This window comes from Eptesicus fuscus, chromosome 22 (assembly GCF_027574615.1).
Source record: "Eptesicus fuscus isolate TK198812 chromosome 22, DD_ASM_mEF_20220401, whole genome shotgun sequence".
NCBI lineage: Eukaryota > Metazoa > Chordata > Mammalia > Chiroptera > Vespertilionidae > Eptesicus > Eptesicus fuscus.
In genome coordinates, this window is record NC_072494.1 from 30647473 (window position 1) to 30661460 (window position 13988).

The window sequence follows — 13988 nt, forward strand, 5'->3', positions numbered from 1 at the left end:
ACGCGTTGCAAGAGTGTTTCCGCGTACATCGCCCAGAACCTCAGATCGTGGGGCCAGATTCTATAACCGAGTGTCAACAAATGGCAGCATTTCCCCGGAATTTGTTTGAGATTTCACTTCAGGTTCTGTTGCGGATTGTGGCCACGTGGCAAAGTGTTCCGGGATTTGTTTTTTGGTAGATTAATTTGCCCAGAGTTGATACCAGTACAATATTGAGGCCGTCTGGGAATGTGGTTATTGCTCCATGAATTGAAGTCTTCCCTGTTAAAGTCTTCCAGTTTTCTCGCTGTTCTGCACATTTTCTTTGAAGTTTTTGCCTACCAGCTTTTGTTGCTGTTTTAATTTCCTCTTCATAATGGACCCTAGGATAATTTGTTTTTTTGGTATGTTGATCCGTCTGGTCATTCGGCTGAACCTTTGTATTCTAACAGTTCTTTTGGATTTTATAGGTAAGAATTAATCTATATAGCCGAAACCGGTTTGGCTCAGTGGATAGAGCGTCGGCCTGTGGACTGGAGGGTCCTGGGTTCGGTTCCGGTCAGGGGCATGTGCCTTGGTTGCGGGCACGTCCCCAGTGGGGGGTATGCAGGAGGCGGCTGATCGATGTTTCTCTCTCATAGATGTTTCTAGCTATCTGTCCCTCTCCCTTCCTCTCTGTAAAAAATCAATAAAAAAAGAAAAAAAAAGAATCTATCTGTAAATATCAATTTTGGCTTCCCCCCCCAAATTCAGTACAACACTGTATAGTAGCATCAGCAGTAGTTCTTTCCAGAAGTTATTTGGATTGCATATTACATGTTGTTCATGTTTTTTGAAGGTTTCTGGTAGATAACCTTTTTTAAAAAGTAGGCAGTTAGGGGTAAGTAGTTAGGAATAATTTTAAAAAGTTATCTGGGGGTCATATTGGCAGAACTGGGTGGGTGATTGCATGGAGACAGTGAGGGAGGAATCCAGATCAGTGTCCAAACTTCTCATTTGGATGGTGATGTCATTATCTGGGGTAGAATACACAGAGGATTCGGGTTGGCAGTGGTGAAGAGAGTGGGAAGATTTCCAGTTCAGTTATAGTAAAGCTGACTTTAAAGTCCCTGTAGGACTTCTAAGTTTAGATGATCAGCAGGATATAGGAGTCTGCAGCTTAAGCAAAGGCCAGGGTCAGAGATACAGAGGAGGGAGCAGCATGGGGGTGGATAATGAGTTCAAGAGTCATCTGTGGGTGCACCGGGAACAACTACTGTTCTCAGGGTGGCATTTGGTCCTATGGACATTCCTTTCCCATCTCCCTTGTACTTCCCTTACCTCTGAACATTCCTTCTCCAAATCTTTGTAGGCTCCTCTCACTCTTCCCCTAAAAAGAAGTGATCTCAGGTGATTTCACCACCTGATTTCCCTGCTGTGTATCTAGCAAATCTTTATCTCCAGCCCAGAGTTCTTGGTAAGAATAAGACCCATGTGCCCAACCATTTTCTAAAAGAAAAGAGGTAGTCGGTGTTGGCAGTGTCGGTGGAGTGTCTGAGGGACCACACAAAGGCTTGGTATCTCCTGTTTACTTGCATCCAAGGCTGGCCCTATGAGTTGAACTTGGCTGTGACTATTTCTTGTTTCTCTGAACACATCAAATTTGGAAAACAGGGTTTAGAACTCAGATCTGTTATTACGCATTAATATGACCCCACCTCCACACCCTACTTTAATCCTGCACATATATTTCTCAAGGTTAATGCCCCTTTTATGCCTAGTGTATTGTTTTTTTCTTCACCAGGAATTGATATAAAATAAAAATGGAAATAAAATTGAAATCTTATTGACATAGATAAAAATGATTTCATATTGTAAAAGAGGAAAAATATTTTACATGGATCTGCCTCTTTAAAACAAAAATTATAACTCTTATTCTGTGGGAAAGGAGGACTTTTTACTCTAGGATACCTCATTTTGTGATCACTATTTCCATGATGAAGGGATTCCGAACTCGTAAGCAAACCATGCCATCACTTAATACTTTTTATGTGGAGAAGTTGGATAAAACACAAAACTAGTATTTGAATAAATTCACTTTTAAATGTTTTTCACATCACCTACTTAAAACGAGTTACAACAATATGATCTCCCACTCCCCAGGAGTACAGGGGTGATCTTGAACTTGATTAGAAACACGGAAAACGAACACAGAGAACCACCTGTGTGGTCCAGAGGAAGGCTTCCCGAGTTTGTCTGACCTGACATGCTGACCATTGACTGTACCAGGGTTCCCCAGCAGCTACAGTGTAGTTCTTGAGTGTGTTTGTATTGTGAACTTATTTCTTTGAATTTAACCCCTTTGAGATGATTTCTGCACTATAGTTTTTTTAGCATCTTGAAAATTTCACAGAAGAGATTAAGGAAGTTTCAGTTATTCCAGAAGCCACTGGTATAAATCATGCTGCTTCTTCAGGTTAACTGTTTAGAAGCTGTAAGGTGAGTGGTCATCGCCTGAGTGAGCTGCGCTGAGTGGCCCTTAGCCGGTGGCACTTGTCCTTGCAGGATCAAGGGAGCCAGGCCAAAAGGAGCGGGAGGAGGGTGCTCAGTTGCATGAGAATGAATTAGGACTCAGGTAAACTAGGTATTTTTTGTTAACCTCAAGTCTATCAAGAGTCCGAAGGACTCCGTCTTGACTTGAATATACATACACCTTCAGACCCATACAGAAAAATGCATAAGAACATAATCATTTCTTCACAGAGTACTTAGGTTTTCAACAAGAAAAGTCACAAGTGTATATAAATACCCATTTTCATACCAATTTATGAAATAAAAATTTTCTCAAGAAAAATAGGAGAACTGTTTTTAGCAATCAGTTTTGGATGGGAGTGCTTCTGACACCCATGGGAAATTGTAATGATGTCTTCCCTAGGTTTCAAATTCCTCATTCATTTATGACATTCCCTCCATCGCATACTAAATTCTGCCCATCCTCACATTAACCCTTTGCACTCGCTTGCTTTTTTCTCGATTCCTTTATTCTACTCGGGATTTAATTTTTTAAATACCCCAGATTTTACAAAGCGCGGCAGTAGAATAAAAAACTGGAGTTTCTTTTCATACAAACTTATTTATTTGGATTTTTTTATATTTCAAATTATTGATACATTCAAAGAGTAATTTTAATCTCGACATCCGAGTGCAAAAGGTTAATTTACTGTTATTACCAAAATACCTTTAAATTATTTGTATACATATACATATATACATTAAGTTGAACCTTATTAAACTCTTAATATTTGTTTTTGATCTATAAAAAGTTTTCCATATGGTTGACCCTAATAAAATCTGGACTTTAGTTGGATGTTTATATCTCCTTTTTTATATGCTATGTGGTACTTTTTTCTGTATTTCTGCAGGGAGAATGAAGATGCCTACTCTTGTCACCACTTATGCAGCCTTCAAAAATTGTGTCTGCTGATTACTAGTGACTTTCATGAAAATATTTAGAGGTGTAGTAATTCAGTATCTGACCCAAAAACGTCTGTTCCAACTGGACATACTGTCTTGTAATTACACCATCCTTCTACTGATCTGGAACAATCCACCTTAGAAGACGGCGTTTGTAGGCATGTGGTCAAGTCTAGAACCAGCAGACTAAATACCAAGCATTTTCAACCGGGAATTCTACATCTGTGTCCTCATCGACATTTAACATAGAGAAAGAAAGCTCTGTGTTAAATGTCGATGAGGACACAGATGTAGAATCCATGCTACATCTAAGATCCCATGCTAAGACCCCATGCTAAGCACCGGCAAAAAAGAGATGTCCCAGACCTTGCTTTCAAGAAACTTACCATCTTTCAAGAGATAGAAAAATATAAATAAGAGGATATCCTAAGTGTTTTAAGTTTCAAACTGGGGAAGAAGACAGCACTTAGGAAGTTTTAAAGTGACTTCGAATGCTAAGGGCAAAAGCCAAATACAAACGTGGACCGAGGTGATATTCAGTCACCGTGCTAACCAAAGGTTTCCTCCACGGTCCTGGACCCAAGAAGTCCTTTTATCCCCCGAGAAATAGTGACTAGAGCTCCTCCAGGTCAGTTAAATCCACTGTCACTTTCAAGAAGATGGTGTCATCTTTAATGTAGGTGTTCTTGGCATTCTCCAAAGTGGAGTGAGCCACGAAGCGCGGACAGCCGGAGGCAATGTTCATCTCCCCATCGGGACGTTTAAAGCTGCTGCTATTGGGGTCAGCCTTGAAGGTCTCCATAATGTGGTTCTTCTTGCCACTCTGGTCCAAAAGCATCAGGGTGACCCTCTGCCGGAATGGCCACTGCAACAGGGAGTCAAACTCCCCTCGCATCACCACAAAGTACAGCGACAGGTGCGTCCCCTTCCCGGACCCGTCCCCGTTCAGGTAGGCTCTGGCGCAGAGGCGGTAGCCACACCGGCTGGTGTAGAAGGGCTGGCTGAAGATGGACACCGTGTGCCCGTCCAGCGCCTCCCTCTTCTTCATCGCATAGTCAGTCACCTTCCAGATGAGCTTTCCATTGTAGCAGGCGCCTTCCAGCAGTTTGAATCGCTCTTCATTTTTATTCAGCTGTGCTTTATGAATATTAATGTGGGCGTCGTGTTTGCTCGTCTCCCCTTCCAGAACAACTGCAAAGAAAAACAAACAAACAAACACACACACAAACAGATGCTGTAGGCCTGAGTTGTTTTTAGAATTTGCCCAAAGTGGAATTTTGCTATCTGAAAAGAACCGATAAAATTCTGACATCCTAAAGATGAAGTGAATTCGATGTCCACCAATGGGCCGTTTGTATTACTAATAGCAACTCAGTGAATCTCATGTCTTGGCAAGCAAACTTGAATGTGTCCTCTTGAACTGAAACTCACCGACGTGTAGAGAAGACACTCAGCATTCAACTAACGTGTGTGAGCAGGTGAGCCCCTAGTTTTCAAACCGGGATGCTTTTAAACAACCAAACCCTCTTATATTTCTCTGTACAACCCTGCCTCGAGCAAATCTATCGGCACGGCACCAATTTTTCAGCAGCATTTGCTCACTTCCTATCTCTGTGTCACATTTTGGGAATTGTGGCAATATATCAAATTTTTTCATTACATTTGTTGTGGTGATCTGTGATCAGTGATCTTTGATGTTACTAGGGGAAGAGCCGTCACCCAGCAAAAACGATGACGACCCACTGAAGCCTCAGATGACAGCATTCCTTGGTGATAAAGTATTATTTAATTAAGGCAGTGGTCGGCAAACTCATGAGTCAACAGAGCCAAATATCAACAGTACAACGATTGAAATTTCTTTTGAGAGCCAAATTTTTTAAACTTCTTCTAACGCCACTTCTTCAACATAGACTCGCCCAGGCCGTGGTATTTTGTGGAAGAGCCACACTCAAGGGGCCAAAGAGCCGCATGTGGCTCGCAAGCCGCAGTTTGCCGACCACGGAATTAAGGCATGTACATTATTTTTTTCAGGCAACTCTATTGCACACTTAATAGATTACAGTATAGAGTAAATATAACTTTTATATGTACCGGGAAACCAAAAAAACCTGTGACTCACTTCATTGCGATACCTGCTTTATTGCAGTGGTCTGGAATCAACCCTCAGTATCTCCCAGGTCTGCTTCCACTGAAAACAATGTGCTGACCACATGTTTTTCTTAGCTTTCTCATTATTTTCCACACTCAATTAAAAACCATCATTCCCTTGTTCTTGGCATTTCCTGGCCCTTTTCTACCCTTTGCCTCTTCCGGCCCCCACTATGGCTCTTCATACTTTTTGCCTGAGTAGCCAGAATATCATGCTGTTCTGTTTCGCAAATACCAGATTCAACCAGTTTATCCTGGACAGCTGTGACTCCATTTGGCCAGGTGTTAGCTTGTTTCATGAACACCTGCAGACAAAAGAATCATCAAAAGGGAAGTAGAAAATATTAGACATACCTAATCTTTGATCATTGCTTTCTAGCAGGGTAATTTTCTCTTTCACTGTATCAATCGCTTCCACCAAAGGCCTCAGATCAAATTTATTTTGTTGCTGGTTTGCCATCTGTAATAATTGACGCACTTGAGCTTCTAGCCAAGCCGACTTGTCAATGTGACTGGCAAGAACCTTTCAGTACAAAATGGGCATTAATATCTTAGTCGATTAATATCTTAGTAATTCATCAAGATGCAATTTTCAATTCAAACATTTCACATTTAATTAATCAATTAATGAAACGAAAACTACGTAGTCCAGAACAGAAAATTCAATGAGGATGCAGAGAGATTGACCACCTATATCTTCCTCTTCCTCCTCCTCCTCCTCCTCCCCTCCTCCCCTCCTCCTCATCCTCCTCTTCCACCTCCTCCTCCTCTCTAACCCAGCTCCTGTTCTAAATCTTTAAACGTCTCTTCACCTGATTTTTACTCCTTTCTCAATTTCTCTCCACTTAGTTATCTAACCTCTCTTTAGATCTCTGGTCTCATGTTGTCTCTCCTCTTACCTATCACTGCCTTCTTAGAAGTTACCCTCCTGATTCACTTCTGTTCTGTGAGAAGGCAGAGAAGGAGCTGGAAGACAGCCCACCTGTTCTGCCTTGAGCACTACAGGTGTACACAGTGCCCCGAGATGAGGCCTGAACTTCTGGTTGCTCTCTTTACATGGGAGAGGTTAAGTACAACTAAAACTATAGTTCCCCTCCCCAATGCTTTAGTTCTGACTTCTCACTGTATCAGAAAAAGAATTTAAATGGTAACATATAATGCATTTCCTTTTCTCTACACACACACACACACACACACACACACACACACACACAGTGTGCTGACAAAGTATGCAAACTATATGGCCTGCATCTTCTTGGATCCAAATTTCAAAACTATTGCCAATACCACATGTCTTGAAATCTTTTTCACTATAAACTTTATAATTTTATAATCACAATAAAGACATTATTCATTAGGAATTGGTTTATGGTTATTTCACATTCATGATTTACAAATAATTTTGCTATATCTTAGTAGTATTTAAAGCATTTTCTTCCCAAAAGAATTAATAGTTTCACTGTGTTGACTATAAAATGCAGAACTATAGATGTTCTCAATGAACCAAGTGACTAATATTGGCCCAACATTAATTAAAATCCTAAATGCCATAAATGATATAAAAAAACTAATGTTAAATTTACTGACGTTGCTAACTGTACTAGGGTTCTGTAAAAGATCTTGATTCTTACAAAATACTCAAGTATGGAGGGGTAAAATGCCACAATATATGCAGCCTGTTCTCAACTGGCTTGAAAAGAATAAAGGGAGAGGCCTGACTGGTGTTCACAGTGGTTAGAGCATCGGCCTGCAGACCAAAGGGTCGCAGGTTCAATTTTTGGTCAAGGGCACATACCTGGGTTGCAGGTTTGATCTCTGGCCCCAGTCAGGGAGTGTGCGGGAGGCAACCAGTCGATGTGTCTCTCTCACATCAAAGTTTCTTTCTCTCTCTCTCTTTTTTTCTCCCCAGTCCCTCCCTCTCTTCCACTCTCTCTAAAAATCAATGGGAAAAATATCCTTGGGTGAGGATTAACAACAAAAAACCTTGTAAGAGAAACCCTCACTGCCAATTAATTGAAGACTAAATCTTGGCTATGAATAGCAAGGTCATTTCTCACCTGGATGTTTGAGGGGAAGTTTCCATTTTTGCCGAACAGCTGTGTGAACTGCTTGAACTCCTTTTCGAATTTCTTTACAGTTTCTGAGAGCTGCTGGATTTTACTTTCTTTCCGTTCTAGGCTCTTATATAAGTCAGAAATCTAATAACAGGAATGTGAAAGAGGTCATTTAAATGCATGCATACAAATTAAAATTAATATAGTTCTAGGAAAATATTGCAGGTAAGAAAGTGTTTTGAGGAAAACCATATATATACTAGAGGCCTGGTGCATGAAATCCATGCATGGGGGGTGTGTGTCCCTCAGCCCAGCCTGCACCCTCTCCAATCTGGGACATCCCTCTCACAATCCAGGACTGCTGGCTCCTAACTGCTCACCTGCCTGCCTTCCCGATTGCCCCTAACTGCTTCTGCCTGCCAGCCTGATCACCCCCTAACCACTCCCATGCCAGCCTGATTGATGTCTAACTGCTTCCCTGCCAGCCTGCTTGCCCCCAACTTCCTTCCTCTGCCGGCCTGGTCACCCCTAACTGCCATCCCTTGCAGGCCTGGTGCCTCCCAACTACCCTCCCCTGCTGGCCATCTTGTGGTGACCATCTTGTGTCCACATAGGGGCAGGATCTTTGACCACATGGGGCAGCCATCTTGTGTGTTGGAGTGATGGTCAATCTGCATATTACTCTCTTATTAGATAGGATAGAGGCCTGGTGCACGGGTGGGGGCCAGTTGGTTTGCCCTGAAGGGTGTCCTGGATCAGGGTGGGGGTTCCCTTGGGGCATGGAGTGGCCTGACCGAGGGGCCTGTGGTGGTTTGCAGGCCAGCCATGCCCCCCGGTGACCCAAGCGGAAGCCCTGGTATCTGGGATTTATGTATCTTCTACAATTGAAACTTTGTAGCCTGGAGCGGAGCCAAGCCTCCTGCTCGCTCCGGGGCCGGCAGCCATTTCTGTTTGGAATTATGTATCTTCTATAATTGAAACTTTGTAGCCTTAAGTGAAGGCCTGGGCCGGCCAACGTGTGCAGAAAGCTTTGCTTCTTTCATTGCTGGGGAAACCCTAGCCTCCCGCTCTTTCCAGCTTCGTGGCTGCTGCCATTTCTGTTTGGATTTGTTTACCTTCTATAATTGAAACTTTGTAGCCTTGAGTGGAGGCTTAGGTCGGCAAGGGCAGGCGGAAAGCTTGGCTTCCTTTGTTACCGGGGAAACCCAAGCCTCCCTCCTGCTCTCTGTGGCTGTAGCCATCTTGGTTGGGTTTATTTGCATACTCGCTCTGATTGGCTGGTGGATGTAGCAGAGTGATGGTTAATTTGCATATTACTCTTTTATTAGGTAGGGTGTGTGTGTGTGTGTGTGTGTGTGTGTGTGTGTGTTTCTAGGAAAATATTTACAGGTAGATTCCTATATAATTCTAGGAAAATATTTGCAGGTGCTTTGAAAAAAGACCTGATCCACAGATTTCTCATCAGCTTTTCCTATGCCTAACCCGCAATGATGGTTCATCTAATGAGAGTGACATCACGTGGCTGAATTTACTGAACTGGTTCTCTTCATTCACTCAGTATGCACTTATTACAGAACCACAGTGTGCTGATCACCATACCATGTTAGAGGCCATGTGCATAGTATCAAATAATAGCTGAAATTTGCTGAATGTCTATCATCAGTAATAATAAAAGTGTAATATGCTAATTAGACCAGACAGCCGAATGACCTTCTGGACATCTTTCTGGACGTCCTTCCAGACGACCTTCCGGACGAAGCCAGGGCTGCGAGGGCCGAGCCCCTCGCATCAATTACCTGCATTGGGCCTCTAGTAGCCTTATAATTCATGAACTCTTTTATCCTCAAAGAACTCTGTGAGTCGGGTATGAATATCATATCCCATTTTACAGATGACAAAACAGAGGAACAGAGAGTTTAAGTAATCTTCCCAGCACAGAGCTAGCCAGTGGTAGGCAAAACGCACTACTCTCTCAGAATTCATAATCTATTTGAAAGAAATAACCAAAAATCTAAGAGTGACCTAGACAACTCTTCTCTCAGCCTCATATCCACCCATTTAGCAATACTTGTCAACTTAAATTCCTAACACACAACAAAACAAACAAAATATCCATTTCTCATTTCATCTCTTCTTGTTTCGGCCTTCATAACTTCCCACCAGGACTGTTGCAACGGCGGCCTAATTGGTCCTACACTCTCCCTCACACATGTGCCAGAAGGGTGCTCTATGGGAGCCAGGACTGGCATGGATTCCACAGGCCACTCTAACCCCAGCAATGGGCCTGGCAACAGTAGGTGCCTGATAAGTATTTGTTGAATGAGTGAATGAATGCTTCTTGTCTTTAATCTTCTTTTTCCCCAATGCATACTCCATATGGTGTCCACAATAATATGAAGAGACAGATCTGGTCTTGTCACCCCCACTTACCTATCTCTAGTGGCCTTTTACAGGCCCTCCAGGGCCCTCCAGGGTCTTCCCTGGCTGCCTTTTCAGCCTCATGCCCATTCACATTTCACATGCGCCCTGCCCAGTGTGACTACACAACTTCTATTTCCCATCAAGCCTTGCTCTCTCAGACACTTCCTCCTCCATCTAGAAAGTACTGCTTTCTAAGCCTCCACTTAAGAGCATATCCTCTTAGAACTACATTTCCTTACTAGGACCACCTACTCAGGCCACCTCACAAGTTCCATGACATCCTGACCATAACCTAGTGTATAACTTACCCTCATTACTCTTACTGCTTTTTGTTGTTTTTTAGGGTTTTTTTTCTTCATTAAATTGTTGGTACTACATCTCATTTCTTTATCCCCAAAGACTCACAAAGTGCCTGGCACACAGAAGGCATTATGAATGAAGGCACAAATAGCTTGCAACAACCATCTGATCTCTGACCCAGAATCTACTAAGATCCCAAGAGCTGACTTCCACCTATGCACCAGACTTATCTCCCTGAACAAAAGCAAACTCAGGAGTCTCCCCACCCTCACATCTAACCTGTTCCTGACCACTTCCATGTTCCTTGCTTTCTAAGCTTGCAGCATCCCAATCCAATCTCTCAATGTGTCCCAATACTCTTTCCATCCCCACTGACACAGCCTTGATCGATCCTTCCCCATCACCATCACCTCTTCCAGCATCTTATCTCCACCTAGTATTGAATTGCTGTGCTAAGAGCTTAAATACATTACCTCATTTAACCCTCACCACAACCCCATTTTACAAATGAGGAAATTGGGGAAGAGAGAGGTTAAGCAGCATTCTCAAACTCATGGGACTAGCGGGGAACCAGTCCTGGAACCCAGGCATTCTGGCTCAGAGCTCTCGCTCATCAATTTCCTGGCTCTACTGCTACACTGTCTAGTTTATTGTAACACCCTTTTGTCTGGTCCTGCTGTCCTCATTCTCTTCTCTTCTCTCCCTCTATCCATCCTCCATGCTACTGCCAGCTGTCTTACTTTCTAAAACCAAACAAACAATTAGCTGGCCAAGTATTTTTCCAATGTAAAAGCCTCCATTAGTTCCCTATTACTGACAAAACATTAGTTCAAATGTTTGGCCCTTAAATCCTCTCTAGTATTAGGCAGAATATTAATGAATGAAAAAATAATAACTGCATCATGTTCAAACATGTCTTAGCGCACGTGGAAGGCCACTGCAACCTGGATCCAACACACCAGACTTCCGGCCATTCCCTGTCTCCCACTTGGGTATCTTTCCACCCCAAAAGCAAATTTTCTTGAAACATCAGCCTCTCTCCTGCCTCCCCGTGTTGGCACAAACTTTCCCCTTCTGGGATGTCCTCTTTCTACAACATTTTAACCAACGGACCTTCTCTTCCTTCAAGATGTAACTCTGATGTCCTTTCCCGACTCCCCTGGAGTATACTGATGCAGCATCTGAACCCAGACACCGGGTACCCCCACAGCATGTCCTGTGAGGCTTGGCAACTTACCTGTCTACATTTTTGTGAGTTCTTCCTCAACTCGGTGTTCCTAGTCACTAATATTGTACCTGACTTATGGGAGGTGTTTGTTAAATGAATGGATGGATGAATGAGGCAATGATACAGAAAGAACTTGGGAGTGGCTACTAGGCAGCATGGTTTCTACCAAAGTTACAGTTTAATCAGACTTTCTAATTTCCTCCGGGATCTGACCCTAGAACTCACACATCGACTTTAACCTGAACTCAGACATCATGAAATAACCGGCAACAGAAAATCCAGCTCCCTGTCTGCAGGTGGATGTTCTTCCCAAGGTGAGCTTGAAAAGTCTGATCCTCTGAGATGTGCTAACAAGACAATTAACTCTTACAATAATTACTCAATAAAATCGTCACCTGCACACATACTTTCACTTGATAATCGCAACTCAGTGAGCTAAATATGTACGCAGGCATTTATCAGGGTGCAAAGCTTCTCAAAGGCAGGAGTTCGGACTTACTACAAAATAAATAAACCCATAGTGCCTAGAAGAGATTGTCAACTGTTATTTCACGGTAATATAGGCTTCGTTTAAAACATCAGACACCTCCTAGGTGCCAGGTATCATTAACTAAAAGGTGTGTGGAGAGGCCGCAGACTGGACTATGGGACATGGGTTTGAGATCGAATCCTGACACAAGTTACAAACACATCAAACTTTCTTTGAGTTGAGTTACTTCCTCTGTTGAACGAGGATCTCAAAGGCATCTTCCACTTCTGATATTCTACAATCCTGTGACTCTGTCTGGCCACCTAGTAGAGAAAGGCCTACCTCCAGTCGACGTACATGGAAACAGAATATAAGAATCCCACGAATGGCAAATCCCAGCAAGTCTGCTGCCCCCCTTCTATATTTGAACCCTTGACTATTCATTTACCTGTTCTTCTAATTGGAAGTTCTTTTCTAAAACGAGAAGCATGTGGTCCCGTAAGGCTGAGTGCTCATGCTGCTGCAGGTTCAACCGTTTACCCTTCAACAGGAAGAGAAAAATGAGGCAGGAGGTGGAAAGGGTCCCCAGTCGAGGACGGTGGTGGGGTACTCCACTAGTACAAAACTTGAACAACTTTGCTTACTTGTCTCAAGGTGGGTTGTGGGGGGAAAAAAAGGCCCTCTAGTCCCCTTTCCAGCGTTAAGATCCTACAGTACCCATGAGACAATCTTAAACTTACAGGGGCAGAGAATCAGGCCACTATCAAAATTCTCAGTGCTGATTTCCTTCCTTGCCCTGAGAATAAAGGGTGGGGCCAGGGAGGTTGACAGTTGTGAGTACGCGAAACACAGAGTTTATTCTTGTATTATGTAAGATAGAGTTTTAGCGATCACGATTGCTAAAGGCTTCCTGTTTATTGTATATCTGCAGGAGTATTAATGGGGGCTGAGGCTGGGAGTTTCCAGCCTTCGGGGCATAATTTCCCATGTTAATTTTAGTTTGAGATTTGTAGAGTCTGAACAAAATTTCTAGGGAGATTGTGTAGGGGGTTGAAGTTTGTGTGCTGCTTGTGGGTGAGCTCCAAGGGAATGTCACTTCCCGAGTCATCTCAAACGCTCTTATGTGTTTCTTTTCTCTCTCCTGGCTGCCTAACACAGCCATGAGGACTTAGAGCGCTAGGCGACCAACCTTTACGTGCATATCCCCACATGAGTCAATTATTAATTTTTGTTCTTGTTGTTAATCCTCACCCAAGGATATTTTTCCGTTGATTTTTAAAGAGGGTGGAAGGGAGAGGGAGAGACACACAGAGAGAAATATCAATGTGAGAGACATCAATTGGTTGCCTCCTGCATGCCCCTGATTAGGGCCGGGATCAAGCCTGCAACTGAGGTACGTGCCCTTGACTGGAATCGAGGTTGGGACCCCCTTCAGTCCCCAGGCTGACGCTCTACCCACTGAGTCAAACTGGCTAGGGCAGGAGTCAGTTATTTAATTACAGTTGAATTGGACTTCCCTATGGGGCTCCTGTACATCGTGAGGGATACCTCTGATACCTCTACAGAGATTTCTTAGTTGCCTAAGAATACCCAAGATCAGAGCTGGAGGAGGATGTGGCCCTTATCTTTGGAGCCGAATAAGTTCAGGTTCTCATTTACCCAGCACAAGGTTTTGTTCAGACCTTCAGAAAGCAATTCCAATTGAAAAACCAGCCACCCTTCCCCACCCTGTCCATCATTATACCGGACCCTTTTCTTTAGCCTAAGTTCTCTCAACCCTTAACCTTTAGCTCCACCTTGAGGATTTCGCAAAACAGCTCAAAGAAAGTCAGCCTCTTTAAAACAGGGAGGTCCGGATTTCCATGGAAAACTCATTCAAGTCCGCCATTGCAAAGCAAGAGGCCAGTGGGGCACAACGGGCCCCTGTTTGTACCTA

At 43.2% G+C, this 13988-nt stretch overlaps 1 protein-coding gene across 1 annotated transcript in view; it reads right to left on the minus strand.

Moving 5' to 3' along the window:
* Nucleotides 1-2025: 2025 nt before the first annotated feature.
* Nucleotides 2026-13988, minus strand: part of TRAF5 (TNF receptor associated factor 5) — a 43709-nt gene continuing 31746 nt past the window's right edge. Inside the window, exons 9-12 of the mRNA XM_054712102.1 lie at nt 12501-12593; nt 7638-7778; nt 5935-6103; nt 2026-4623 (exon numbers count right to left, since the gene is read on the minus strand). Of these exons, the coding sequence (XP_054568077.1) occupies nt 4046-4623; nt 5935-6103; nt 7638-7778; nt 12501-12593 (981 nt within the window). The 3' untranslated portion in view covers nt 2026-4045. The remainder of the gene's footprint in view (nt 4624-5934; nt 6104-7637; nt 7779-12500; nt 12594-13988) is intronic.